The 27,397-nt window shown below is 52.5% G+C and overlaps 11 protein-coding genes across 11 annotated transcripts; 5 read left to right on the top strand and 6 right to left on the bottom strand.

The window, feature by feature from the left end:
* The first annotated feature begins 553 nt into the window (after window positions 1-553).
* On the top strand, window positions 554-4,949 carry P174DRAFT_440122 (DNA-directed RNA polymerase I core subunit RPA135). The gene is made up of 4 exons (XM_024826981.1): window positions 554-1,055; window positions 1,100-1,341; window positions 1,405-3,844; window positions 3,910-4,949. Exons 1-4 carry the CDS (start codon window positions 842-844, stop codon window positions 4,674-4,676), a joined length of 3,663 nt encoding a protein of 1,220 aa, XP_024684141.1. The 5' UTR covers window positions 554-841; the 3' UTR covers window positions 4,677-4,949.
* Window positions 4,880-6,436, bottom strand: pre2 (proteasome core particle subunit beta 5). Its single transcript, XM_024826980.1, has 6 exons — window positions 6,196-6,436; window positions 5,934-6,041; window positions 5,710-5,865; window positions 5,605-5,653; window positions 5,445-5,554; window positions 4,880-5,385 (listed from the first exon to the last, which is right to left on the bottom strand). The coding sequence occupies exons 1-6, from the start codon at window positions 6,325-6,327 to the stop codon at window positions 5,050-5,052; spliced, it is 891 nt and encodes a 296-aa protein (XP_024684140.1). The 5' UTR covers window positions 6,328-6,436; the 3' UTR covers window positions 4,880-5,049.
* Window positions 6,437-6,606: 170 nt separating this feature from the next.
* On the bottom strand, window positions 6,607-8,280 carry P174DRAFT_440119 (Eisosome component PIL1/LSP1 family protein). The gene is made up of 3 exons (XM_024826979.1): window positions 7,830-8,280; window positions 7,277-7,778; window positions 6,607-7,216 (listed from the first exon to the last, which is right to left on the bottom strand). Coding segments are annotated over exons 1-3 (939 nt in total). The 5' UTR covers window positions 7,832-8,280; the 3' UTR covers window positions 6,607-6,781.
* Window positions 8,281-8,325: 45 nt separating this feature from the next.
* Window positions 8,326-9,282, bottom strand: P174DRAFT_387040 (uncharacterized protein). Its single transcript, XM_024823338.1, has one exon. The coding sequence runs from the start codon at window positions 9,003-9,005 to the stop codon at window positions 8,472-8,474; it is 534 nt and encodes a 177-aa protein (XP_024684138.1). The 5' UTR covers window positions 9,006-9,282; the 3' UTR covers window positions 8,326-8,471.
* Window positions 9,283-9,405: 123 nt separating this feature from the next.
* Window positions 9,406-12,103, bottom strand: P174DRAFT_502867 (uncharacterized protein). The gene is made up of 3 exons (XM_024831122.1): window positions 11,890-12,103; window positions 11,538-11,801; window positions 9,406-11,472 (listed from the first exon to the last, which is right to left on the bottom strand). The coding sequence occupies exons 1-3, from the start codon at window positions 11,923-11,925 to the stop codon at window positions 9,778-9,780; spliced, it is 1,995 nt and encodes a 664-aa protein (XP_024684137.1). The 5' UTR covers window positions 11,926-12,103; the 3' UTR covers window positions 9,406-9,777.
* Window positions 12,104-12,821: 718 nt separating this feature from the next.
* P174DRAFT_440116 (putative MFS transporter) lies at window positions 12,822-14,810 on the top strand. The gene is made up of 7 exons (XM_024826978.1): window positions 12,822-13,118; window positions 13,180-13,212; window positions 13,263-13,428; window positions 13,485-13,718; window positions 13,754-13,955; window positions 14,011-14,338; window positions 14,392-14,810. The coding sequence occupies exons 1-7, from the start codon at window positions 12,893-12,895 to the stop codon at window positions 14,712-14,714; spliced, it is 1,512 nt and encodes a 503-aa protein (XP_024684136.1). The 5' UTR covers window positions 12,822-12,892; the 3' UTR covers window positions 14,715-14,810.
* Window positions 14,811-14,940: 130 nt separating this feature from the next.
* Window positions 14,941-17,096, top strand: P174DRAFT_449943 (retrograde regulation protein 2). The gene is made up of 3 exons (XM_024828895.1): window positions 14,941-15,293; window positions 15,381-15,977; window positions 16,067-17,096. Exons 1-3 carry the CDS (start codon window positions 15,235-15,237, stop codon window positions 17,058-17,060), a joined length of 1,650 nt encoding a protein of 549 aa, XP_024684135.1. The 5' UTR covers window positions 14,941-15,234; the 3' UTR covers window positions 17,061-17,096.
* Window positions 17,097-17,697: 601 nt separating this feature from the next.
* thiA (thiamine thiazole synthase) lies at window positions 17,698-19,237 on the top strand. Its single transcript, XM_024826977.1, has 2 exons — window positions 17,698-18,409; window positions 18,460-19,237. The coding sequence occupies exons 1-2, from the start codon at window positions 18,070-18,072 to the stop codon at window positions 19,116-19,118; spliced, it is 999 nt and encodes a 332-aa protein (XP_024684134.1). The 5' UTR covers window positions 17,698-18,069; the 3' UTR covers window positions 19,119-19,237.
* Window positions 19,238-19,245: 8 nt separating this feature from the next.
* P174DRAFT_440112 (inositol phosphosphingolipid phospholipase) lies at window positions 19,246-20,892 on the bottom strand. Its single transcript, XM_024826976.1, has one exon. It carries the CDS (start codon window positions 20,776-20,778, stop codon window positions 19,333-19,335), a length of 1,446 nt encoding a protein of 481 aa, XP_024684133.1. The 5' UTR covers window positions 20,779-20,892; the 3' UTR covers window positions 19,246-19,332.
* Window positions 20,893-21,043: 151 nt separating this feature from the next.
* Window positions 21,044-22,982, top strand: P174DRAFT_440111 (WD40 repeat domain-containing protein). Its single transcript, XM_024826975.1, has 4 exons — window positions 21,044-21,646; window positions 21,701-21,864; window positions 21,927-22,365; window positions 22,407-22,982. The coding sequence occupies exons 1-4, from the start codon at window positions 21,079-21,081 to the stop codon at window positions 22,814-22,816; spliced, it is 1,581 nt and encodes a 526-aa protein (XP_024684132.1). The 5' UTR covers window positions 21,044-21,078; the 3' UTR covers window positions 22,817-22,982.
* Window positions 22,983-23,575: 593 nt separating this feature from the next.
* P174DRAFT_459059 (glycoside hydrolase family 128 protein) lies at window positions 23,576-26,234 on the bottom strand (the record flags this gene model as incomplete). The annotated part of the gene is made up of 5 exons (XM_024829732.1): window positions 23,576-23,981; window positions 24,032-24,406; window positions 25,946-26,011; window positions 26,037-26,197; window positions 26,232-26,234. The coding sequence occupies 5 exons, from the start codon at window positions 26,232-26,234 to the stop codon at window positions 23,576-23,578; spliced, it is 1,011 nt and encodes a 336-aa protein (XP_024684131.1).
* Between the last annotated feature and the right edge of the window lie 1,163 nt (window positions 26,235-27,397).

Genomic DNA, 27,397 nt, shown 5'->3' with positions numbered 1-27,397 from the left:
AGAATAGAGCGCCAAAAGGAGCGGTAAGTCTTCCAGTAAATTTGTAGTTACAAGCCTCAAGGAGATGAAGGTTAAAAAAGAAAAAGGGAAATCCTTCTTTACTTTGCGTTGTGGTAAAACTGAATTGCTTGGGATCTATGTGCACGCATGACCGATTCCCTCTGCGCCGCGGTGGAGGGGAGCGCTTAGCTTAGTAGCTCGGTCAGGTCAATGAGACAATAATTTGAAATGGACAGGAGCAGCAACGTTGACAGGGTTTAAATCCGATATTGAACACGATTTTACCCCTGATAGTCATTTAGGCAGGTGACTTGTCGTACTTAAGTCATTCATTGTGTTGTACTTGAGCCATCAATCAAGCCTCCTTGTTATTGTGACATGGGAAGTCTTTCTTGCTCTGTCTCCAGGAAAAAGCTGCCTTATTGCCTCAGGCGGCATCTGCTCTGCAGGGTGATCCTTGTGACGCATGGCAACCTTGATGCCTAAGGCAGAAAGGCACTAATGCGCACATCCTTTATCAGTATCAGCACGTGATGATATGTGTCCGTTGGTCCACCTCAAAAAATTTCCAGCATGAACGAGGTCTTCGACAGATTGTTCCGATCGACCTCTGCGACGCTCTGTCCCATACATTCCCTCGAGTCCAGTCTACGTCAGATTTTAAGACGCTTCTCTGGGTGAGGAATGGGACGTTGAGTGTTCATATTGCACCAATTCTTTTTCATTGGTGCACACATCCGGACTAGCGCCGTGCAGTTGAAAATCTTCTGTCGATTCCTCCTCACGGGTATAGTCAAGACAAGCAGAGAAGGAGGCACGGAGTGCCCGAATTTTCTCAAAGATGGCTCCTTCAGCGACTGATACCAGTTGGTCCGTCGATTTTGACACCATCCGGCGGCACCAGCTTTTCAAGAATCCCCCGAAGGACCACACGGCATTTCCCTCGTTGTCGGCTGCCATTCGGCCACACCTTGACTCTTTCAACGCGCTTTTCGAGGGCAGCAAGGTCCTCGAAGCAGGTTTGAAAGATATCGGCATCAAGACGTTTTTGGATGGTGATGCTGAGACCCCCGAGGAGAAGAGAGCACGGAAAGCGGAGGGACGACGACCCCGAAACGCAACAGGCTTAATGTTCGAATCAGGGAAATCTTCCTTGAGAAACCGGCCATTCCCGCAACAAATAAATTCGCCACTCGTAACCGAAATATCTACCCTTCAGAAGCCAGAGAGAGACATGCTACATACCGTGGGAAGCTGCGCGCGAGGCTCGAGTATCAGGTTAATAATGGAGACTGGATGGAGTCTATCAGAGAACTTGGCCAGGTGCCTATCATGCTGAGGGTAAGTGGTTGAAATAATAGATGTCTTAAGTGCTTTTCGCACACTAACAGCATCGAAACCTAGACCAATCGATGCCACCTGGAGAAGGCGACTCCCCAGGAGCTTGTCCAGCACAAAGAAGAGTCGGAGGAGCTGGGAGGCTACTTTATCGTCAATGGTAACGAGAAGCTCATCCGTATGTTGGTTGTCGGCAAGAGAAACTACCCCATGGCAATTGTCCGTGGTTCCTTCGTTCGTCGTGGTCACACCTACACCAAGTTCGGTATCCAAATACGATCAGTGCGCCCTGATCAGACATCGCAGACGAATGTCCTTCACTACCTCAGCGATGGAAACGTGACCTTCCGATTCTCTTGGCGGAAAAACGAGTACCTCATCCCCGTTATGATGATCTTGAAGGCTTTGGTCGAAACGAACGATCGCGAAATATTCGAAGGCATTGTCGGCAGCGCTACGTCCAAGGGTGTCAACAATACATTTGTGACGGACCGTGTGGAACTGCTGCTCAGAACATACAAAGCCTACAACCTACATACCCGTTCCTCCTGCCGAGCTTATCTGGGCGAGAAGTTCAAGCCCGTTCTTGGTGTTCCGGCAGATATGTCCAACGAAGATGCTGGTACAGAGTTTCTCCGCAAAATTGTCTTGCCTCATCTCGGTAACCAGAATGTCACCGAGACCCAAGACTATGACAAATTCAAGTTGATCATGTTCATGATCCGGAAGCTGTACGCGCTTGTTGCTGGAGATTGTGCCCCCGACAACCCGGATGCCGTTTCCAACCAAGAAATCCTGCTCGGCGGTTTCCTCTACGGCATGATTCTCAAGGAACAACTTGAGGAATGGATGAGATCTTTTGGCCCTATCCTGAGGGATTGGTCCAATCGCAACGGCGGTGCAAAATTCACTGATCCAGCTTTCGAAAGAGATTTCTTGAGCAAGATTGTCAAGAGAACCAACGAGAACATCGGTGGTAAGCTGGAGTATTTCCTGTCGACTGGTAACCTCGTCAGTCCCACGGGTCTTGATTTACAACAGGTGTCTGGTTACACTGTCATGGCGGAAAAGATCAACTTCTACCGATTCATCAGTCACTTCCGAATGATTCACAGAGGTAGTTTCTTCGCACAGCTGAAAACAACTACTGTTCGTAAACTGCTTCCCGAGAGCTGGGGCTTCCTTTGCCCGGTTCACACTCCTGATGGAGCACCCTGTGGGTTGCTAAACCATCTTGCTCACAAGTGCTTGATCGCCACAAGCGATGTCAACGTCTCTCATCTCCCAAAGCTGTTGGTGCAGCTTGGTGTACGATCTGAATCGTCCGTTGCCTTGGAAGACAGCGTTACGGTGCAGCTGGATGGCAGAATCGTTGGATACTGCTCACCCAAGCAGGCCCGTATGATTGCGGATACCGTTCGGCACTGGAAGGTCTCGGGTACACACAACATCCCACGAGAATTAGAGATCGGTTATGTTCCCAACTCGAATGGTGGCCAATATCCTGGTGTCTACATGTTCTCTCAAGCCGCCAGAATGTACAGACCTGTCAAGTACCTACCTCTCGACAAGCTTGACTACGTCGGTCCCTTCGAACAGCCGTTCATGGAGATTGCATGCTTACCCGACGATCTTGTGGCGGGCGTGTCCACGCACATTGAGTTCACACCGACGAACATCCTATCCATCGTCGCAAATATGACACCTTTCTCCGACTATAACCAGTCGCCCCGTAACATGTACCAGTGCCAGATGAGCAAGCAGACGATGGGTACACCCGGCACAGCGATCGAATACCGTACGGACAACAAGCTGTACAGATTGCAAACCGGTCAGACGCCTATTGTACGACCTCCGCTGTACAACGCATATGGATTGGACAACTTCCCGAACGGCACGAACGCGGTCGTGGCAATTATCTCGTATACAGGTTACGACATGGATGACGCCATGATTATCAACAAGTCGTCGCACGAGCGTGGCTTCGGCTACGGTACTATTTATAAGACCAAGGTTCACTCTCTTGACGACAAGGACTCGCGGCGCAGCAAGTCCAGACGCGAGATTACCAAGCTCTTTGGTTTCGCTCCCGGCGGAGAGATTCGGGCAGAGTGGCGTACTACTCTCGACGAGGACGGTCTCCCCCATGTGGGTGCCAGAGTCAAGGAGGGAAGTCTGATTGCTGCATGGCATACTGTGCGCTATGATGCTGCTTCTGACTCTTACGTGAACGTTGACGGCATCACGCACTTCGTCAAGTACAAAGACGCAGAAGAAGGATACATTGACAGCATCCGGATCATGGGTGCCGAGACTGGTCTGGAGCCGTGCCAGGCACTCAGCGTCAAGTACCGTATCCCCAGAAAGCCTGTCATCGGTGACAAATTCTCTTCTCGTCACGGACAGAAGGGTGTCTGCTCTCAGCTCTGGCCTGCGGTTGACATGCCGTTCTCCGAGAGCGGTATCCAGCCAGATCTGATCATTAACCCGCACGCTTTCCCTTCTCGTAAGTTCATCTTTCGGGCTCTTTTCAATTGCATTCAAGCGACATGAGACTAAATTTCATTGCAGGTATGACTATCGCTCAAATGATCGAATCCATGGCCGGCAAGGCCGGAGCTCTTCACGGCCATCCCCAAGACTCCACCCCCTTCCAATTCTCGGAAGAAAACACCGCGGCAGATTACTTCGGCCAGCAGCTGCGCAAGGCCGGCTACAACTACTACGGCAACGAGCCCCTTTACAGTGGTATCACGGGCAAGGAATTCGCCGCCGACATCTTCATCGGCGTGGTCCACTACCAGCGTCTCCGACACATGGTCAACGACAAGTTCCAGGTCCGGACAACCGGTCCCGTCAACCAGCTGACCGGCCAGCCCGTCAAGGGTCGTGCCAAGGGAGGCGGTATCCGTGTCGGAGAGATGGAGCGCGACTCGCTCATCGCCCACGGCGCCGCCTTCATCCTCCAGGACCGTCTGATGAACTGCTCCGACTCCCAGCGCGCCTGGATCTGCCGCGACTGCGGCTCCTTCCTCTCCACCCAGGTCGCCGTCTCATCCGCCGGTTCCAACAAGGCCCGTCTGGCCGCTTCCGCCGCGGCGGCCGCCAAGAACGCCTTCGCCCAGCAGAGCGGTGCACCGGGCATTGTGCGCTGCCGACGCTGCGCCCGCGAAGCTGTCTTCGAGGACTCCCGTGCCGTGGTGTGGGAGGATGGAGACGGCCGTCGCTACGTGGGCGGTGACAATGTCACCATCGTCGCTGTGCCTGGTGTCCTGCGCTACCTTGACGTGGAACTCGCCGCGATGGGTATCAGAATGAAGTTCTGGGTTGACAATTAAGTGGGAAGAATAAAGGATGCATATACTCCACGAGATACGCTGAGCTCAGTGAAAAAGCATGTGTATAGAGCGCTTGAGCATTGTTTTGTCTTTTTGTCGCCTTAGGGTGTTTGTATTAATGTGGGATACAATCTAGAGCTTTTGTTTTTGTTCTGCTCTGTCTTGATCTTTATATCAAGACGTTTAAAGATACGAGATGCGGCCTTTCGTCTATTGTATTCTAGATTTCATTCCATCGACTGTTTGCCTATATCGTACTACCAGGTAGATTTCAATGGCGGCAACCGCAAGTCGAAAAGTTTTCAATGCGTAGAGGAAAAGGAATTACGAGATAATCATCATATCGACCACAGGAATTATCAGAATCGTGCCCTTAAAGGGCCGACGTAACGTTCGAGAATTCGCCCTTTTCCAGCTTCGTCTTCCAGAAAATGGGATTCATATCGTCGAAACCGTGGTGGACCCAGCCTTCCTCCTTGACATGGTACAAGTTGATGAAACCACCAGAGTAAGCATCACGGTGCATGGCGGCAAGAATGCTCCGACGACCAAGCTCGAGGGCTTCCTCTTCAGTTAAGTCGTAGCGGTACTCGGCGTCAAGCACACCGTAAGCGAAGGTCTGACCGGATCCAACACAGAACAGGTTTCCAGGAAGTCTCGTGCCGTCCGAGTCGATGTAGTAGAGGGCTGGTCCTTCTTGAGGCGTCATCTGCGGTGTTATCAGCTTCACACATCATCCCATTTCCAAATGAAGGGATCGAAACGTACGCCTGCCAACATTGTACCCATGCTGAGACCCATTCCCTTGTAAGCGTATGTCAGATTGGCGAGAATCTTCGATGCCGCCGCAACGGTGATACGACGCTTGTGCCGGATCTCTGCTACGACGTTAACACAACACTCTTGCCAGAGATACGTCCAGACTCACCATGAAGTGTGCATTGCTGACTCAGATATCTCAGCCAGTATTGGCAATCCTGAAGGGCGGTTCTGTCAGCGTCGCCGTGCCACCAGGACGCAAAAGAATGCATACCGCAGCACCACCAGCCATGGTACCCAGTAGACCAGGGACCGGAGCATCCTGCTTCTTGTCGTCACCCCGACTCAACCGCGACACGGGAATGACCTTCTTGACCGTCTGACTGGCGATCCAGTTTCCAGCGGTAGCTCTCGAATCCGTCGCGACGATCTAAGAGACAACGAGTCAGCCAGACTGCTACAATGCTGGCCCCGGCGGACGGGGAGTAGACGGCATACAATTCCGCCCTGAAATCGGAAGGCGAGTGTTGTTGTTCCGTGAGCGAGCTTAATGGGACAGCTAGGATTCGAGTGGTCGTCGGTCATGGCACGAAGGAATGCGGAGGACTAAATGCGAACAAGAACAAGATATACATATTAGCTGATAGCTTCTCCGAAGTGCGATCAGTGCAGGATCCGCTCAGTGAAACCGCTCTGCCATAGAGCATTCTCACAGGTCCGAGAGTCCAGACAGGTGGAGTGTTTTCAAATTGTAGCTCACATTTGCAACTGGAGGAAGAGCGAACTTCAGAGAAAGAGGAGGGAGGCTCTCTGTCAGGTCTTGCTGTTCTTGCTCCGAGTAGAACTCATTCTGGTGACGTGGACGCGAGTACTGGGCGACTAATTTATCCATGATTGAAACCGACTCTTCTAGGTTCCAGTAGTAAGAAGACAAGAAAAAAGCTAATCGAAGTGATAATACACAGAGACGATGGTGGAAGTGGATGGATGAAATGGGAAGCAATTGCAGCTCTGGCTGAGAGCTCTATTGAAGCTCCGACATCCGCGTCACTTGCTGCCGCCTGCGTCACGTGACATTACAGCAATCGACTCTCAGGATAGGATACTTTCACGACTTTTGATAGTGCATATACACAGAGTATATTGACTTTTATGAAATTCTGTAAAAATAGTTCTTTTGTTAGAAATCATTTACCACGGCAGCAGACCTGAAAGTTTCCTATAGACTCCGACTAAATCCATATACCCATGACCATCCCATCCAATATCAAATCATGTTACAAAGTAAAAACTGGCGAACTAGGACACTACCCTGAAAGAGTACCTATCTGCTTTCTTCTGGTTTCTTAGTACGGAACAGCAACGGGCTGCGTTCCGGTAGCGCCTGAGACCTGTTGCTCATCCGACTTTTCGCGTGTGGCGCCGTCGGTGCCAGTCTCGTTGACATTACCAGCGGCCCCAGTTGAACCAGACCCGGCAGCTTCCTGGCCTCTACCTGCTCCAGCGGGCAGTAGAGTCGTGCCAGGGGTCTCTCCCGCAGAGGTATGGATGGGTTCGACGGTGCTCTCCCAAGACTTTAGGTCATTCTCGGCAGCCTCAAGGATCTGCCTTGCTTCATCGGCATGCTCATAGGGCTGTCGTGTGTCACCAGGGACGACTGGGGTGTCGTCGAGGTAGTTGAGGAGACGGCGAGCATGACGCGCAAGCAGAATCTGCTTCTCTCCGCGCTCAATGACTGCAGCCAAATGAATATCAAAAGCCTCCTTGAGCTTCTGTCTGGTCTATCGGCCGAATCTTAGCCCCATGCGCTCTATCAGGTACACTCGCGGGGCCATACGTACCACATTGGTCAATTGAGCCTCAGCAACCAGATTATTTGCCTCGGCCCGCACCAACTCCTGCTCCAGAACTTCCACCTTGGCATTACTCTGCTCCCCCTTCAGCTTAAGCCGCTGAATGTCATCCGCGATCTTCGCCCTGTGATCGCGCGACGGCTGCACCGAGCTCTCCGTATCCCGGATCTGCTTCAAGATACTCCGGTAATCCTCCAGGCTCTGCGCGAAGTTATCCTCCTGCTCGCCGATCTCCGCCATCAGCACACCGAGCTTGTCGGAAATGTCAGAGACGGCGTCATCCTCGGTGCCTTCGCCCCATTCGGAGAGCTGGGCGGCGATGTTGAGGCGCTCGCGGCCGGCTGCCTCGTGGGCTGAGATGGCCGAGTTCTCTTGCTTGACGATGCGGCTCATCTTCTTGCTCAGCTCGGGCGCCTGCAGACCGCGGAAGGTGGACATGCTGAAGCGGTGGCGGGCTGGTTCCTTCTTTCGGATGGAAAGATTTCGGTTCCTGGTACAGTTAGCCACGTAGAGGATAGGATATTTTTTTGACAGCTCATACATCATGGCGACGTCCGTTGAGATATACTTATTCACCAAAGCTGTACAATCAGCTTATTGGGCGGGGCAATCCGTAGCTGTTACTGAATAGAACCAAGCAGGAATGCGCCTTCCTTGAAGTGCAGTTGCGACACAGTATTGCTATACAACCGAGAGGAACAGGCCGTTCTCCTATCGACTCTGTCACTTCAGATCAGATGTACGTTGACACAAGACAAGATAGATGGATATCCTTTGGAGATGACGAACGGGTGTTCATCTTAACTGATGGCGCAGTTGATCGTACATGACGTCATGCGGGATGAGCGGACGCTGAAGTCATGACCCGAATGCAGTTCGGTGTCGAGATGTTTCATGATATGTGCGATTGATTCTAATGGATGATTTAGAGTTGAGTTCAAGCATTGGAGCCGTGGGAAGTGTCGCGTTTTGGCGTTGGGTTGTGATGCTTTTCGAGCCAGGTGCCCTAGTCTCATAGTCTATCTACGGAGTGGGTTCTTGAAGATCATTACGGGAGCATAATCCTTCTACTATCTTGGAACACGCAACGATCATCTCTACCAATCAAAAGACAAGTACGCCATCTAAACTCGATAGCTTGTATAGCTAAGTATGATTCTCCCGTCTTACAAGGCTCAAATCATCATCCCCTCCCTGAGACATATCTCACCTCCTCCTCCCATACTCTCCCCGGATGGTGCAAACGCGATCGTCCCCAGCCGCCAGGCTCAACATATCTCACAGATCTATACACCGGAGACGGCGAACAAGGCGGACTATCAAAGAACCTTCTCCTGAAAGGAATAATGGACTCAGACCGCGTGCGCACTCTCATTCTCTGCACAGTTGTATAAGATGGTTCGGGTTCTGGTGATTTTGAACGCGCATACCAGGAGTGGTGGTGGTGTTGGTGACGATGATGCGAAGGACGCGGCGCAATGACAACGGTAGTATCATCGCTACTGCTGCTGCTGCTGCTGCTGCTACTATGATGGCTCGAGCTGCTGCTGCTTGAGCCGGAACTGGAACTGGAACTGGAGCTGCCACTGCTACTACCGCTACTGCAGCTGCTTCTGCGGCGACGAGGACCTGGAATCGAGACGCGCAGTGTCCCGGGGCGGTATTCGACGACTCGCACGCTGGGGCCGGGTCCGTCGTCAACTTCGAGAAAGCACATGTCGACTCTGTCAGTTGGATTATGATGACTGCTCGTAGACGAGGAGCGCCCTCTGCTTGGGACCCTGGACTGATGCGCAAGCGACGCCAACTGAGAGAATATAGCAGGCGATGCACCCTCGTACGGCAAGCAGATATAAAGTAGTAGATCTGAAACGGTCACGATGAAGTACTGCGATCGGCTTTGGCCGAATAGCAGCTGTAAGGATTCAAAAGACGACAGGATTATGGAAGCTCACGGTATTGTCAAAGAACCATACTGTGTGTATGCGACAATGGCATAGCAGTATATTCTACCCCAAGACTTACTTGAGCAATCTGTCATTAAATGAATATCCCACTACCGTCCAGTCATGCGGATCTTCCCGCCTTGTGATTCATCCTCATACCTCAGAGTGAGCGTTGCAATTATGTTCATCCAGTGACGCCGTCATGTGCGCGGGACAACTGATAGAGGAGGCACACCACAACATCGGACTCTTAATACATTGTAGACCTTATGTGAACCAAACCCTGGAGTAAAGCGTAGAGTATAGTATAAGATAGATCGATGCCAGAGTGCAGAACGGCGGCCTTGATACAGGCCGTCACGAATCGATTGTGTGTGTCTCCTATCTAGATCGCACAACACATGTTCTTTTCCTTGGAAGAGTGGGCAGCAGAAGGCGACAAAAAAGTATCAACCAGCGCCCACCATAAAATAGAACCATCCAACACCCGTTGATAAAGCCTACATCCAAACAAGAAAAATATGCGACCACCTCCGGGCCCGTTTATGACATGTCATCTGCATCATGGTGGTGGGTATGTTCATTATCTGATGCGTGAAAGGCATCCCCAAATGCCGAGTTGTCCAGATCAGGGAGATCCAGACCCTCGTTCTGCTCCGTGTATGCTGCCAGCGCGTCTCCGGCACTGTCCATGTTGGTGAAGTCGAAATTCGCGCTGTCAAGACCGGTGTCGCCCGCGCTTCCAGGGCCAGGAGTTAGTCCTTGTAATCCGCTTCCCGGCGTTTCACCCGCTTGCAAGTCGCCAGGCGGTCTATTGATATTGTCATCCTTCTTGTCCTCGTTCACCATTACCCAGTCGCCAGTTTCTCCAACGGCGGTATTCGTGGGTTGCCCATCTCCCATGTCCATTTCGGCATCCAAAGACGCGGTGGGTTGAGCAGGTGCCGCTCCAGTGGCCGTTGGCGCCGCTTGTCCCTGAGCTGCGGGAGCTGCCTCTTGGGCAGGCGCGCCGAACTGACCGAGGTGATGACTGTCCGTATGGCCCATGTCGACATCAACATCAGCTGCAGTCGAAACAGGTTCGGGTTCAATCTTTTCCAGCAAGCCACCCTTTTGTACGCAGGAAACCTTGGGTTCCGGTACGATTTTTCTGCGCCACGAGGCTTCAACTTCTCGGACGATGTCATCAACCTTGTACTTGGCCTTGTGTTCAACGGGAACGACCTCAGCTCCATCCCCTTCGGTCGGCATCTCAGTGCGACCTTCCATCCGCCAAATCTCCGTCCCGGTGTCTTCGGGGTTCGCTGCCGCATCCCGAAGTCGGAGCTCAGCATCCTTGAGTAGAGAGGTGCGATTGAACTTTTCCATCCTTCGGGCATGCCGCTTCTTAAGCTTCTCAATTTCTGCAGTCATGTCGGCGACCTTTTTGGCAACCCGGTCGGCAAACTCCTTTGCCTTTTCGGGCTCCATCTTCGTCGCTTGAGTAGACTCAGTGCCTTCTTTCGAATCGCCACCTGCAGGCCCAACCGGAGCATCGAAAAAGCCTGCAGTCAGAGTCTCCAGCTCGCCTTTGCGACCGAGTCCCAAAGAAACAGGCGTAATCTGACTGATCGCATATGGCGAGGCGAAGATCTCTTCCATCCACTCGTGGTGTTGCTGATATCTCATTTTGCTGACTTCCCGAGGAGTCAACAAATCCATCATGTCGCCCGTGGAAACGTCTTCATCTTCGAGTGCGAAATCAGCTGCTGCGGCGGTCATCGCCGCAGTTGAGGCGCGATGTCCACGGGGTGCCTTGGCCGGAGCTGCAGCGGCCGGCGCTGGCACAGGCTGGCCGGGCTGGGGATAGAACGGCTGGCGGCCAACCATGGCATTGGGATATGGCCCCGCCGGTTGGGCAAGTGCTTGCGGCGCTATCTGTGGAGGAAAGTTGATGGTGGGCCAGTTGTTCCGATCATGAAGCATAAAGTCTTTGCGCGCCAGTTGACCCTGGCTTTGGAGGAAACGACGTTGAGCCAGCATATTTTGCACTTGCGGGGAGACTGGAATCCGGTTCGCTGGAATATGTTCCGTAGGAGGCGCTCTGGAGTAATGCACAATCCATAGTGACGGGTCCGGCGGGGGAAGGCTAGGGTTGGGGACTTTCGTGGGCAACAGCCGGTAGCGTCTGCGACAGTGGATGGCCACAGACTCATTGGGAGGGTGGTAACCACTGCGATGGAGCCACATCTCCACCATCTGTCACGGACAGGCATCAGCATACAAAATCAGAGAATCGGAGATGCATAGGACAAGCGCCATACGTATCCACGAGCTTCAAAGGTAAAGGCCTGTTCCACGTCGGCCCAGACGTAACCATCACTGGCGAAGTTTGTTCCCAGGTGGTTAAGAGGCTGCCATGTGAGCATCACCGTTCCATCCTGAGGTCCATCTAAAAAGGTCCAGTGCATCGGTTGAGCTTCGCGAACGATCTTGGGCGCGGACAGGAGGTATTCGACGACGGTGTCTGTCGGCATCATATGCATCAAAGGGTACCGATGGCGCGACACCAGATGCATGTGCGGCAGCTATGACAATCAAATCCACTAAGTTAGCAATGCTGCCCTCGAACAACGATGCAATGAATCGTCCCAAAATCCTAGAGGAGCGACTCACCAACTGCGCCGGGACGCGGCTCGCTGGGTCGTCCATTGTGACTAAATGTCGACGGACAATCGTAAATCAGGTGTCACTGCGGTCGCAGAAATGACAATATTCAGTCTATCTAGCGGAACAAAATATGGAGGGTGGACTAGGGCACCTCCAAGGCGTAGTAATTGGAGGCGAGGACAATTAGATGAATGCTAGTTAGCTATCAACGCGACGCGGGAAAATTGAAGTTCCAGAAAGACACCGGGTGCGGTTGGCGGGAGAAACCCATAGCGCAGTTGTGACACCCTATTGGTAAGGCATCAAATTCAGGCACGCCAAGCATCGGGGATGATCCGAGCGCTTCGATCATGATGAAGATGAACAGAGGCTGGGGAGATGGGAAAGCTGTAAGGAATCAAGGACAATACGGAGTGAAGACGTTGAAATGTGGTCTAGTCATCCCTGTAACTATAAATGTCTAACTTCCTCTCCAGCCTTCTCGACATGAGATATTGACTTGTCCAGCTCGCCAGTTCAAGAACGGCTGGAGGGAGCTGAATAGAGCTTAGGAACAAGCTTTCTCTCGACCCGCCACTTGTATCTCCGCACTCTAAGCCTAGAAATGGTAGTGCAAAGTTCTCTTCCATGGCTGGGTCTATCTAACTGAGATCGATGTGGAGCACAGGTGCTACTCTCGGATAATTATGATATCTCAATTATGTATGAATCCACTTTTCCTCAAAGTGTTGGCCACTGCACATGGGGTCACACTTCCTTCTCCCCCCTCACCGAACCTCAGTCATTCTGGGCCACAGGAGGATCGCAGTCCTGGTCCTAAACGCTGCAGATCACTCAATAGATCGGAGCATTTTCCCACCTGTATTGCCGACGTTACTGCGTTACTCGGCTGTTAAAAAGCGCATCATGTCCTCGTTCTCCTACAGTTCTCCCAATGTCTTTCGATTATTGTCGTCAACTCTTTTGCACTCATAGCGGATACCCTTCATTTTAAGCATCACTTTCGGCCATGCAGCTCCCCGAGGATAATGATACTCCTAAGAATCAAATGAAAGACGATATTGACCAAGCCCCCGACGTTGACACGGAGAAACAGAACGCGGTCCATCCGGATGAAGACAACAACACAGCACTGCCCTCGATGCCTGCATCGGCCATCACTATAGACCCGGCTATCGAGCGCCGGGTTCTGAGAAAATTGGATCTAAGGGTTCCAACCCTTCTGGGGTTCTTGTGTGAGTCCTCCCCCGCCTTGTCGACTCTAAATGTTGTTTCTAACAAGAACATTGAGCCTAGATCTTTTGGGGCTACTCGATCGCTCTAACATAGGTTTGTTTTTTGTCTGGAGTGGAACAAGATTTCCATCTGACTATATACAGGCAATGCATACATAGCTGGGATGAAACAAGATTTGCATCTGAGTGGACATCGCTATTCTTGGCTTCTGACGATCTTCTACATCGCGTACACGCTGTTCGAGTTTCTAGCCTTGATGTGGAAGATTCTACCACCTCATCGCTGGGCAGCGATCACTGTGATGAGCTGGTAAGTGTCACATGATGACCCGGTTCTGTGTGCGACCACCCTCCTAAATGTTTCAGGGGCATTGTTGCGACTTGTCAAGCTGCGGCACAGAATTGGGGGGGAATGATGGCCCTCCGTTTTCTTCTTGGAGTGTCTGAAGCCGCGTTCGGACCTGGCACACCATACCTGTTGTCTTTCTTCTATCGCCGTCACGAACTCGGTCTACGTATCGGGCTGTTCTTCTCTGCTGCGCCTCTGGCCAATACATTTGCAGGCGCCCTGGCATATGGAATCACGTCTGGCCATTCCAAGTTGGCCAATTGGCGATTACTGTTCCTAGTGGAAGGGCACCCTCTATACTTGCTGCTTTTCTTGCCTGGTTTTACCTGCCAGATCACCCAGCGTCTGCCCGTTTCCTGACTGATGAAGAAAAAGAGGTTGCACGAGCAAGAGGGCTCCGGAAGAGCGGTGAGGGCGAGCGTGTAGCAGGCATTGACTGGAAGGATGTTGGTCGTACCCTGTTGGATGTTAAAGCCTGGATCACGGCGGTAGGTTGTGCTCTCTCTTGATTCTCGATCAAGTTGTACTGATACGGAATTACAGTTGATGTACTTCAGCTGCAACGTGAGCTTTTCTTCGCTCCCTGTGTTCCTTCCCAAGATCCTCAAAGACATGGGCTTCACGTCGATCAACGCCCAGGGGCTCACAGCACCGCCATACTTCGCTTCGTTCCTTGTTACAATTGCCACAACTTGGTTGGCCGATCGACTGCAACAGCGAGGGCTGATGATTACCTTGTTGTCGCTCATTGGGGCTATTGGATATGTGCTGCTCGCCACATGCACCTCAGTTGGGGTCCGTTATCTTGGTGTGTTTCTGGCAGCAGTGGGAGTCTTCCCCTCTATCGCTAATATACTTCCCTGGGTATTGAGTACGTCATCATTATTCTCATATCGTCTGATCAGAGGTTAATCAATCATCTAGATAATCAAGGATCCGACACCCGACGAGGTATGGGGATTGTAATTCTCAACCTGGTCGGACAATGTGGCCCTTTTCTGGGCACCAATATCTTCCCCGAAAGAGACGCGCCTCGATACGTTCGAGGGCAATCAGTTTGCGCCGCTTTTATGATATTTGTGACTGTACTAGCACTCACCTTACGGTGTCTTTTGGTTTGGGAAAACAAACGCTTGGATCAGAAATATGGTACCAAGAACGAGGAATCTGCCGAAGGAGGATCCAATGGAGACGATGATGGCGTGGCAGAGGAGAATTATGGGTCTAGATTCCGCTATGTCCTATGAGATATTATGATGACGGCTTTCTTGATTAGAAATGATATCTGATATATAAATGCGGGAGGGGCTGTGATATGCAGCCAAGCTGGATTGTTGGCACGATATAAGAATATGATTGGAAACAAAGTCGTCTTATGTTTAGACTTGATGACAGATCCTAAATCTATTTATCCTGGTTCTTCTCGAGATTATAATGTTACAGGACGCTCCGAATATGGCTGCATCGCTGCCAGTGATAGTAACTCCTTGCGTGTGTTTTCTTGGTGGGGCCAGGCTATCTTCGATTGACTTTCGCATCGTCCTGACTGTCCATCGCATCTCCAAAGTCAATTCTTAACAACTGTTCTACAGTGAGAGGCAGAGTTTGCACCGTATCCAGCTCCTCTTTTGTGGGTTTAAGGAGTTTCATCTTCTTGACTGGAAGGTCGCTCTGGCCGCTCCTTTATCGCCATAAAACGCTTGAGCGTACCGACTTCTGGATACCAACAAATAATTTCATATTCGGTCTGAGATTTGCGCGGTCAACATGAGTATAGAGTCAAAAAAGGATACGGCCAACCTGTATGGCCTGGTGGACATGGGAAGGTAAGCTAAAAGCACTGAAACTCTCCCGTTACTCCTGCGGCCAGATCATCAGCTATCTTCACTTTCAGCAACCTGACCAGAAAACAGCAATGGAATTCGATTCTCCATCACCGACGTTTCCTCGCCCACAGCCCGGCTCCTGCCGACAATCTACCAAGACCGGGTGGGGATCTCGCTCTACGAGGCCCAATTCTCGCAGACGGAGAACGGGAAGAGGGTGCGGGGGCCCATCTCGCAAGAGATCATCGAGCAGGTTGTAGACCGACTCGTGCGGTTCAAAATCACCTGCGATGACTTTTGCGTGCCCCCGGACAACATTCACGTGCTCGCTACAGAGGCCACACGCACCGCACCCAACTCTGACGAGATCCGGGCGCAGATCAAGGCCCGCACGGGCTGGGAGGTACGCATGCTCTCCAAAGAGGAGGAGGGGCGTATCGGAGCGTTGGGGATTGCGAGTAGTTCGCATTCTGTCGCCGGACTTGCAATGGATCTTGGCGGCGGGAGTACGCAGATTACCTGGGTTGTGGAAGAGGATGGGGTAGTGACCACGAGTCCCCTAGGTTCATTTAGTTTCCCGTACGGGGCAGCAGCGTTGAAGCAGCGCTGGGAAGAGGCGAGGAGGCAAGGCGGGGATGCCGAGGCAAAGTTGAAGGAGGAGATGACGAGGAATTTCCAGGATGCGTACGCGCGTCTACAGCTTCCTGAGCGTCTCGTTGAGGCTGCTAAGCGCAGTGGTACATTTGACTTGTATCTCTGTGGTGGGGGTTTAGGGGCTGGGGATACATGCTCATGAACCAGTCTAAGGTCAATCCGTACCCGATCCCGATTATCAATGGCTACAGAGCACACAGGGAGGATTTCCACGATACGGCATCCGTTCTAGAGACGGTCTCAGCTTCTGAAGTCAGCGTGTTTGGAGTATCGAAGCGGCGGGCATCACAGATCCCCGCGGTGGCTGTTTTGGTCAATGTGATCATGGACGCTCTACCTGCTATTACGCATATACAATTCTGTCAGGGAGGAGTACGTGAGGGCTTTTTATTTGATCGACTTCCACAGGAGATTCGGGCAGAGCACCCTCTTCTATCTGCGACGTCGCCATACGCGCCTCCATCTGCAAAGGCAATCAGGGACCTTCTTCTACAGGCATTGCCAACTTCTGGATCACCAAAAGCATCTTTGCAAGCACCAGAATCCTTTAGTGTTGGCTTGATAACTGCTCTTGCCAACATGCTCTACGCGCATTCTCAGGTGCACCGGGCCAGCCAGTCCGCTGCTGCGCTTCATAGCACAACCACTGGGATTCTGGCGTCAATCAACAACCTTACGCATGTTGATCGCGCTCTGCTTGCTCTGATCCTCTGCGAGCGATGGGAGGGCGACCTCCCTCCCACAGACCAGACATTCCACCACCAGCTTAGCAGATGTGTCTCGGCGCAGGAGGCATGGTGGTGTCAGTACCTTGGCCGGGTTGCCGCTCTGATCGGGGACGTGTATCCGGCAGGCCGGGTCCCGGAGACAGGCGAGAGAATTCGATTGGAGACAACTTGGACGTCTACAGTGAAGAAGAAGGAATTATGTGATACGTTGTGCCTCCGGATAATTGTCAGTGACGATGCTGCTGCTGCTACTGGGCGGCACATGCTGCAGGAACGGGCGGAGACGATTGAGAAGGCTGGGAAGAGGAAAAATTGGATCGACGAGTATGGCGTGCGAGTGGGCACTCAGATCTGCTACCAATCTCCCAGTACAGCTAGGATATAGCAAAGGAACGTTTGAATGCTACGAAGTAGTTAATCGGACCGTTGTACTCCGTTAGTCCTGCATCCTCATATCTTGTGGAGAGCGGGTCAACGGATGCACAACCACAGAACCACCTTACGTCTGAGTCTCTCGAGGGTCTCGACGATCAAGTGAGTCATCGAATCAAGTGGGTTAACACGATTGTTGACATTATGATGTCCATCCCGTCAATATGACGCCGATCTCGGTTACTTGAGAAGCTCACCGGGTAAACTGACCCATATCGATGGCGGGGATTTCCGGGAGTCGTTGGAGGGGATAGCGCATAGATTCACCAATTGGATCCTATCAAACCCAAATTTGAGTTGTGTTTGATCCGTTAATACGTCAATCCTAAATGGAACTATCCAATTGAGGGAAATGATAGAACCTTTAACCAGGGTACGATGCAGGATGTACTCCGGAGTTGTCTGGCTGCATGTAAGCTCATTACTCACACTATTTAAACTACCCTCCTGCCACCCCCCACCTTTCACCTTTTCTCTCTCTTCTACTCTTCATCACACTTCCTACCATCGTCCATCAGAAGGCTTCTATCTACAGCTATTACAAGTTCTCCTCTCTTCCCTTGGATTTTTCTCGTAGTGTGCTAACCACTTTATAGGCCAACACTATCCACTTGCAATGTAATACACACCTATGACTCGACCCTCTGGGTCGTCTTCTATCGATGGAAGCCATGGAATCACTTTGGCTGGGCTGTTCGTTCAATGATCAAGGTATCTCAGGTAAATCTTGGGCGTGGGCCGGTGTTCGTTCTCATTCGTTGGCACAACAACGTGTATCTCTTTTTGGAGCTCGTAACTCTTGACTGGAGTGCATCCGAGAGAGCCACGGTGCCAATGGGTGGGTTCGTTCTGAGATTATACGGTCAAAACTTGATCTGGATAATACCAGCGAAAGGATCATGCCTTCCCTCTGTCCTGTGTTGTCCACGTCCGTGGAATAGCTAACCAGTTACAGACTCAAAATGTCTCCCCCAGCTGCCATCTTTGAGCCCGCTGTGGCCCCATCTCCCACCATCAGGGCCAAGGTTGTGGTCCCTGAGACTGTTCCTGCCTCTGGAACCTCCCAGACTCACCTCCTTGACCATTTCGGTGGCAAGTGGGATGACTTCAAGTTCGCTCCTATCAGGGAGAGCCAGGTCTCTCGTGCTATGACCAGACGCTACTTCCAGGATCTGGACAAGTATGCCGAGAGCGACATTGTCATTGTCGGTGCTGGCTCCTGTGGTCTGAGCACTGCGTACGTGCTTGCCAAAGCTCGTCCTGACTTGAAGATTGCTATCATCGAGGCCTCGGTCTCTCCTGGTCAGTACACAATTGCACAAACCATACGCTTCGAAGCTAACTCCTCTCAGGTGGTGGTGCCTGGCTCGGAGGCCAGCTTTTCTCTGCCATGATCCTCCGCCGTCCTGCTGAGGTCTTCCTCAATGAGGTTGGCGTGCCCTACGAAGAAGACCCGGCGAACCCCAACTACGTCGTCGTCAAGCACGCCTCTCTCTTCACCTCCACCTTGATGTCCAAGGTCCTCTCCTTCCCCAACGTCAAGCTCTTCAATGCCACCGCTGTTGAGGACCTGGTCACCCGGCCCTCCGCTAGCGGTGACGCCAAGGACACCCAGATTGCCGGCGTGGTCGTCAACTGGACCCTCGTCACCCTCCACCACGACGACCACTCTTGCATGGACCCCAACACCATCAATGCGCCCCTGGTCATCAGCACGACCGGTCACGATGGCCCCTTTGGTGCCTTCTGCGCGAAGAGACTCGTGTCGATGAACACCGTTGACAAGCTCGGTGGCATGCGCGGTCTTGACATGAACTCCGCCGAGGACGCTATTGTCAAGAACACCCGTGAGGTCGCCAAGGGTCTGATCATCGGTGGAATGGAGCTGTCTGAGATCGACGGCTTCAACCGTATGGGGCCTACCTTTGGCGCCATGGTGCTCAGCGGTGTCAAGGCTGCCGAGGAGGCCCTTAAGGTCTTTGATGAGCGTCAGCGCCAGTGTGCCGAGTGAACGGCTGCTGTGAATGCTGGATGCAATGCAATTTGGTGATGGATGGATTTCCATTTCACTCTTTCATGACATGGATTGATCACGAATAGTCTCAAAAATGACACTCAATTGAACTCTTTTCCGCGTCCTCTCGTAAATTAATATATTAGTACACTTAGCGACCTCTACGGTAGGAATATATACAGTCGTAATCTTATAAGCCTAACGACCCAAGTCATGGGCTCTCCTCGATTTTGGTCGTTCCCCGAGCACCCGCTCGCTCAACGCTGCGCTTCGCATTGCGGACTTCCCACTCAAACTCCTTGAGCGCCCGCAGCTCACTCGACACGAATAACCCGCCAATCAGCCCATCCAAGATCCCCGCCCCGAAGCTCAGCGTGCTCACCAAGCACAAGATAAAGGCCACATACGGGAGATGGTCGCCGGTCCACCAGACCCCAACAAAGCAGCCGATCGAGACAACAACCGACGCCACGAAATGGGCCAGGCGCCAGCGGCGCTGGGAGCGTTCGCGGCGGACATACTTGTCAATCATTCCTATAATGCGGTCGTATGTTTCCGGCGTACAGCTGGCGTTGGGCGCACTGGATACGGGATGCACGACTTCATTCGGTTCTGTTGTCTGAGAGGCTGTCCGGCTGATGACAGCTTCCACGGCAAAGTGGTCACTCAGCGAGCAGCGCAGCGTCGGATGCCGCTGTGTCATGCCCACCCCGACGGACTGGACTGACCACCGCGGCGCAGGATAGGCAGGCGGGTACCCGCCGTCCCCGACGAAGATGTAATCCAATCTCTTCCCGCGGGGACAGGGTGCGTCCTTATCGACAAGCACATCCTCTCCTTTCTCCAGACGCTTGCGATCCTCCTTACTCCACCGCCAGGTATTAAACCTGCCGTCGCAGGTGGCGCCGTTCTCGACCAGGTTAAACTCCGCCGTGGGCACTGGCCTGTTCCGTTTCTGCTCCGGCAGGTCGATCGCGGCGCCAACCGACGAGTCCGGATGCAGGACCTGCCAGACATCGCGGACGGGCGCATGCGCGTGGATAAGCTGGTGCGCAAAACTCGAGGGGATCATGTTGAAATCACCGAGTCCGATGACGAGGTGTCCGCGCTCGGCCGCGCCGCGCATCAGCTTGGCGATTTCCCACGCCTGCGCGGTGCGGTGGCAGATATACGAGTCGTTGGGTTCTCGTTCGTAGGGGGCGTGCAGGTGTGTGCAGAATACCTCTGCGACGTCGCCGACGTCTGGTCCGAACCGGATGCGCGCGCAGGCGACGCCCTTGCCGACGAACCAGTCGCCGCGGAAGAAGGCTGTGGGCCGGCCGTTGAGTGGGTAGGCGTACATGGTGCTTTCTTCAATGGGCCATTTGGAGAGGATGGCTAGTCCCGCGCCGAAAATGCCGCCAAAGTAGAACTTGCCATAGGGGAGGATGTGGCTGGTTTGCTGACGGATGCTCTCGTAGTCTTGCTGCGTCCAGCATTCTTGCAGACCGACTATTTGGGGAGGAGGGTCGGCGAGAGCGAGTTGACGGCCGATCTCAGAGAGTCGTTCATGGCGGTATTTGGCGAGATATTTGAGGCCCCAGCAGTTGAGGGTGAGGATGCGGATCTCGGAGGGCGGGGAGGACAGAGACGGAGAGGGAGATCGAGAGGGGTCCATTGTGTCTGTCGGTATATCAAACGATCGATGAATGTTGTATCAGAAGCATTCTCGAAGATCTATCGGAAGAAATTATTTCAAAAGCAGTAGACAGATGCGGAGCGCAGTTTCTTGCCAAAGTCAAGGACATTATTGCATGCCTGAAAACTGAGGACAACGATGAAGTCACGTCTTCACCGCCTCAGGCCGTAAGGCCTCATTGGCCCGCGTGATTTTCATTATCGCGGGATTGTTATCACAAGTCTCTGCCATTGAGAGTCACATCCCTAGCTTCTTACCAGTCAATTGACACGGCCCCAAATGGACAATTCAGATCATCGCTCTAAACGTCGCCGACTAGAGAGTTTGTCTACGCAGGACATCAGCACTCCCGAGAGTAAACATGTTTATTCGCCCATCGACTCCTCGTCGGATGAGCTAGCGGCTCTCTCCGACCATGACGAGCAACGTCGTCGCGTCAGCTGGACTGCGCAAAAGGTGTACACCCCTAAACGACCCTACCGTCGATCGCGGAGCTTCAGCGGCTCAGAATCTCCTGATGAACTGGCCGTCGACGCCGACGTCTACTGGCGGTCGCGTAACCGCGGACGCAGCAGCCCGTCGCACTCCGAGACCAGCGCCCAGGAGCAGTTGTCGGAGCGCTATCAGGATGACGAGCTTGAGGCAGATGAGGACGAGAGCGCGGGGGATGTAGAGGTTGACCAGGCGTATTCGGACCGGTCGCCTACGCCAGTGCCTCCGCCGGCTCCTCCGCCGCCGCCCAAGCCGGAGAAACTGACTTATCAGCAAAAGTTCTTGCTCAGAGGGCATCTGCGGGGCGTATCGGCGGTGAAATTTTCTCCTGATTCTACCATGATCGCCAGTGGAGGTATGTTCGGCTGTCAGACACGATGTTGAGATGGGGTGTAACTGATGTATCTAGGGGCCGACGGGGCCGTCAAGGTTTGGGATACGCGCAGCGGGAAGCTCATCCATACGTTCGAGGGGCATTTGGCGGGTATTTCCACAATATCCTGGAGCCCGGACGGGGCTACGATCGCGTCGGGGTCGGATGACAAGACCATCCGGCTGTGGAATGTGTTGACGGTAGTGCCAATGTGTCTACGTCTGTGGTTTGACCAAACTAATGTCTCTTCTTCCATTGACAGGGCAAAGCTCACCCGATTCCATTTGTCGGCCACCATAACTACGTCTACCAAATTGCCTTCTCCCCAAAGGGTAACATGCTGGTCAGCGGATCCTACGACGAAGCGGTCTTTCTATGGGATGTTCGGTCCGCCAGCGTGATGCGGTCCCTGCCAGCGCACTCCGACCCGGTCAGCGGGATCGACGTCGTCTGGGACGGGACGCTCATCGTCTCATGCGCCACGGACGGTCTGATCCGGATCTGGGACACGGCGACGGGCCAGTGTCTGCGGACGCTCGTGCACGAGGACAACCCGCCCGTGACGGCGGTCAAGTTCTCGCCCAACGGCAAGTTCGTGCTCGCCTGGACGCTCGACGACTGCGTGCGGCTGTGGAACTACGTCGAGGGCCGATGCATCAAGACGTACCAGGGCCACATCAATCGGAAATACAGCTTGCTGGGTGGGTTCGGGATCTACGGGCTGCCGGGGCGCCGCCGGAAGCGTTTGTAGTCAGCGGAAGCGAGGACGGTTCGATCCTCTGCTGGGATGTGGTGAGCAAGAAGATCCTGCAGCGGCTGGAGGGGCATAATGGGGTTGTGCTGGGCGTGGATACGTGCACTCTGGGAGAGCAGCGGCTCATGGTGAGCTGCGGACTGGACGGGACAGTACGCGTCTGGGAGGAGGTAGAGGAGAAGGAGGAGGCCGCCGAAAGCGACGATGTCGCCGTGAAGGCGGAAGTGAACGGAGATGGAGACAATGCTGGCAGTTCTGACGACGGTCGCATGAGAAATGCCGAAAATGGCGTCGCCGCAGACGAAGCAGTAAACGGTCTCAAAACCGAACCACCTACTCCGCAACCCGAAGAAGGGACGGCACTGACGAGACGAAAGACCAAGACGGCGACACATTGATGGAATGACGGATTAATTGCAAATTGCGGATGTATGTATATTAGGATACCCCGGCGTCTGGAGTTGTACTGCCTTATCTATATTCTCATGCAGTAGTCTACGTCTACATCTTCCTTCATACCTAGGTTGCGGTGAGAGGCATTTCCAATCCAGCATAGCGTGGGACCAATTTCACATGAGACCCAAACGTTAGTACCCTTATTAACCGAACGTCGACTAATATCCTCCTGTAATGCTTTGTGGTTGTACCTTCATTATTAGGGTTACCCAGATCAACAGTGGTTCTCCCAATCAGCATTGAGCCTGTAGCCCATTTTGTTTGATGTTATCTAACGTCCACCAATCAGATTGCTTTCCATGCTATTCTTCCCACAAATCCATGGTTCAGAAGATAAACACATAAATAATGCTTTTGAAGTTAGAGACAATGCCCCTCCTCTTGATATTGATCAACATGTTTCACAGTTTCACCTTCCCTTTGTAGATAGACTACTAGACTAATAATGAATCTGTTATAAATTATGGGGCTATTCTTTACTTTGTAATTGATTTTGAACCAGAATAATAGAATTCTACAGGCAAATACAGAGCTAAACACAGAGTCTAGACTGGCCCTTCTGTGAAGGGTGCTTTGTTTTCTAAGTTTTTTTTAGCGTACACAATACCCGTTCGGTTCCCACAGACTTTATGTAGTAAGGGTATACGTATTCGCCCACTGACTCTGGTGGGAAGACTCGGACCACAATATATAACAGAAATCTAAGAAACATAGATATGTCCAGTGGAGGTGAGATCACTTCCGCTGATCAGGTAGTTGTTCGCACACATGAAGTAGGCATAGCGGGCGACCATGGGCTGCGAGTCCAACCAGGGGAGGACCTCGCTGAGGAACTGCTCGGACTCGCTAGACGAAGCGCCGGTGCTGATGTCGTTGTTGAGGGCAAACTCGGTGATCCAGACACTCTCAAGGCCCTTCTCGGAAGCGAACGAGATGGCCTGGTTGACGAAGACCTTGAACTCCTCGGCGGAGTTACCGTACCAGTGCACGGCGAGGGCGCTGATGCCGCAGTCCGTGCAGGACTGCAGGAAATTGTTCATCCAGTCCAAGCCTTGGCCGGCAGAACCGCTGTTGGTGACACCGGGGGAAACCAGCTTGGCCTTGCCGCTGTAGGGGGTGATGTACTGCTTGTAGGCCTGCGCGGCCTCGGAGGGGACATGGCGGACTGGCCGCTATTGTCAGGCTCGTTGAAGCCCAGAATGTACGTGCTGCCGCTGGCAAGGGCCGTCTCGATGGCTGATAGCCAGCCGCCGAACATCTTGCTACCCCAGAGCATGGGCACGAACTCGACGCCGGAGGGCAGAGTACCCGAGGCCAACATGTTCCAGTCGTATGCCCAGGAAATCGAGCCATCGCTGCCGAGGGCTTGCACGGCCGAGACATCGTTGTAGGCGGCTCCGCGCTTGGTGCTGGAGCGCTTCTCGACGTGGCGGTGCTGGTGGCCGTGGGGTGCGGCCACGGCGGAGGAGGCCAGAAGGCCGGCAGTGAGGAGGTTCTTGAAGGAGACCATTTTGATTCTTCTCTTCTTTTGTCTTCAAGTAGGTTGAGTAAGGAGCGAGCCGAAAAGCAGAATCCTCAAAGATTTGACAAGGGAGTGAGGGCGTGCTTGAGCAAGCAAGCAGCAGATAAAGTCACAAGAAAGGAATGACTATTGACCGTGCACTGCACAGGACAATAACAGCAAAAGCAGATTCTAAAGGAGAGTGACGAGAGGATGACGAGAGGAGAAGAAGATGAAAAGATGGTGAAGAGGTCGAGGGGAAGAGGCACATTTAAAAGATTGTGTCTGTTAGGGTAGGCGCCACAAAGAGAGACCCCCAACGAGAGTCTGGGCGCCAATCCTCATGAAAGACAACATTATTGCCATTGTTCCTGCTTTGTTTTCATCTGAATAACGGGAAATTCAGCGAATGCAGCAATCTGATTTGTAGAGATGGGTTCCTGTTCCTTAGGCGAACACGCATCCACGGAACTCCACCAGGAGCAATCCACGGTGGAGGATGGCCCGACCATTGGGCCTATGGAAGAGACATGTCTGTCAGGTACAGGTACAGCCGGAGACAGCTCACATCCTGCGAAGATGATTTGGCACCACCGACAGACAGAATGGATTCGAATGTGGGCCACAAAGATCCGTGAGGATGAAGAAGATGATGATTGATTGATGGATCAAATGGGAGAAGACGTGATTGGGTCTGGACTGCCTGAGCGCCTAAGGCTGCTGACACTAGTCAGCACATGTTTTTATTTCCCGAAGTCTGTTCAAGACTGCTCAAGAATAATCGAGTCTCATGGAAATAGGAAATATTAGTGAAACACGTCAATTAGCAGTCTTTGTTTAAGACAGAAATAACGGTGCACACTATTTAGTGAGCATCCAGCCAGGTCTGGAGTATTGATTGATTGCTACTGCTACAGTGCGTTAGTTGACCACGTCTCATCCCGGTGTCGTTAGCGGTCTTTGTAATGCTCCACCGGAGATCCACGACAGTCCAGACCAGAAACTCTGATTTCTCTGATGTCCCTTTCCATTTGACCGCGAGATATCATTACCGAAGACTTATTCTCGAGTTCCTCGGCGTGTTTGATTACTCTCTGGGCGGAATTATCCAGGGAGCCCTGTATCTAGCTGCTGACCGACAAACAAGCCGAAACTCGTCGAGTCAACACCAGGAGAGACAAAGAACTCGAGCAGGAGACCACTGACATCAAGTTTGCGAGGTGGCTGTCCTGCATACGTACTATGCTCCTAGTGCTCCGGATGGACTCACTATCTGCACACTAAAAAATCATGAAACACGCCGATCGCTGAGGGCCGCCACTACCAAGCATCGCCGGCCTGCCCACTAGCTTCCTAGTGTGCGCTTTATTCGACCACTGCCTTAAGAGCAAATGGCAAGGCACACTGTTTTGTTACTGGTAAGCCAGACGACGTGGACGTGGAGATGTGGCTGTCGCCATATCAAACGTCTCATCAAACTTGAATTTTGTCGTTAGGATTCCCCTCGTCCACACTAATGAAGAAAGAGAATTCTTTCTGGAACCATGTCTGGCCTCCAACTTTCTCCTACGCCTGACAACCTGGTATTCCCGATCGATTGCCGATGGTTGACATTGAACAGTTTCCTTCGTTCGTCCTTTCCTCGGGGTCAGGTATTGGACAGGAATGGGTCACCGTCAGAGCTGACGGAAGCCGCCGGGTTGTCATTGGAACATCCATCTGATGACCCTCGCTGACATCCAGGCTCCACGTCTGACAGCAGCCACTGAGCTATCAGAGAGTGGCGCTGCGTGGCAAGCATGATATCTGCCTGGCGGTGGTCCTCCCCGGCGTAGCGCCGACCACGGGGACTGTACCATGATAGCAAACTCTGTCAGATTAGCGGATCCATCTATCAAACTCAAATTGTAAGAGGGATTCATCTGGAAGAAGCCGGAATGCTTATGGTCAACTGCATCACTTCAGGAACACCCCGGAATCCCCAAACAAGACGATATCTGTACCAAAAGAAGGCATTGTCTTCGCACTCCAGCCGGCAGAACTTTCCCTCAGTATCGCGCGGGCCCTACTAGTAAATAGGGGGATTTGCCTCGGCTGTGAGGGACATCCTTCGCCGACTCATCATGAAGTCATTACCCGATTCGGTAATCATCCATGTCGGTTGGTAAGACGCACGATTCGTAGACCACTTCCACAAGTCTCCGGGTTCACAACTATAGTAAGGATTGATCAGCTTGAATAGAGTACTTACTGTATCCCTAAACCATCCCCTAAACAGCGCCAATGTTGAGAAGACGTCTGAACAAAATCGCTTCCAGCCAATCACCGTTGGGGAGACAATGCCCTGCCTGGCCTGAGGAGACTCGGAGACGGAGATCGTCATGATAGCATCCTGAAATTGGAAGTACCAAATGTCGATACCAGCATTCGAATCTATAGTATACTAGCCTTCGATATCCGTGCTACACTGTACATCTTATTCTCCTTGTGTTGCGGATCTCGTTTTCTCTTCTTCATTCACGACAGAGCCATCCTGGGACGGGATCATCTGTTTTATTCACCTCGAACGGAGTCCTCCTGCGGTTGTGGAATTCAGAATGACTGGATGTGAACCGAAGGTTGTTAGGTAACCTGGTGGTTTGCATTGATGGCTTATGCAACTTACTAAAACCATGACTGCCTGTCCCGACAGAAGATCCCCAGGCGGATCGTGCGTCTGTTGCCCTGGGTTTCTATCTCCTACTATAGGCCCCAGGGCTCTAATGCTAAATGGAATTCCGAAAAGCCTGACTTTCTGTGCGCTAGGGTAGGCGCCTTTAAGTGCGCGCTTTTCATGAGCATCCAGATATCGGATGTTCAGTCAAAAGCGCCCACAACTCAACTCCAAGCCCTTGACAGAATTCCTGCCATGTTCCCTGCTCCCGCGAATGCTATGACTTGAGCATCGAATGAACGACAGCGGGCCGTAAACCCAAGGAGCAGTCACCTAAAGAACAAGGAGGAACAGGTGCCCCTCCGTCAG

The sequence above is a fragment of the Aspergillus novofumigatus genome (assembly GCF_002847465.1).
Source record: "Aspergillus novofumigatus IBT 16806 chromosome Unknown P174scaffold_3, whole genome shotgun sequence".
Taxonomy (NCBI): Eukaryota; Fungi; Ascomycota; class Eurotiomycetes; order Eurotiales; family Aspergillaceae; genus Aspergillus; species Aspergillus novofumigatus.
This window is presented reverse-complemented; position numbering and strand designations above follow the sequence as displayed.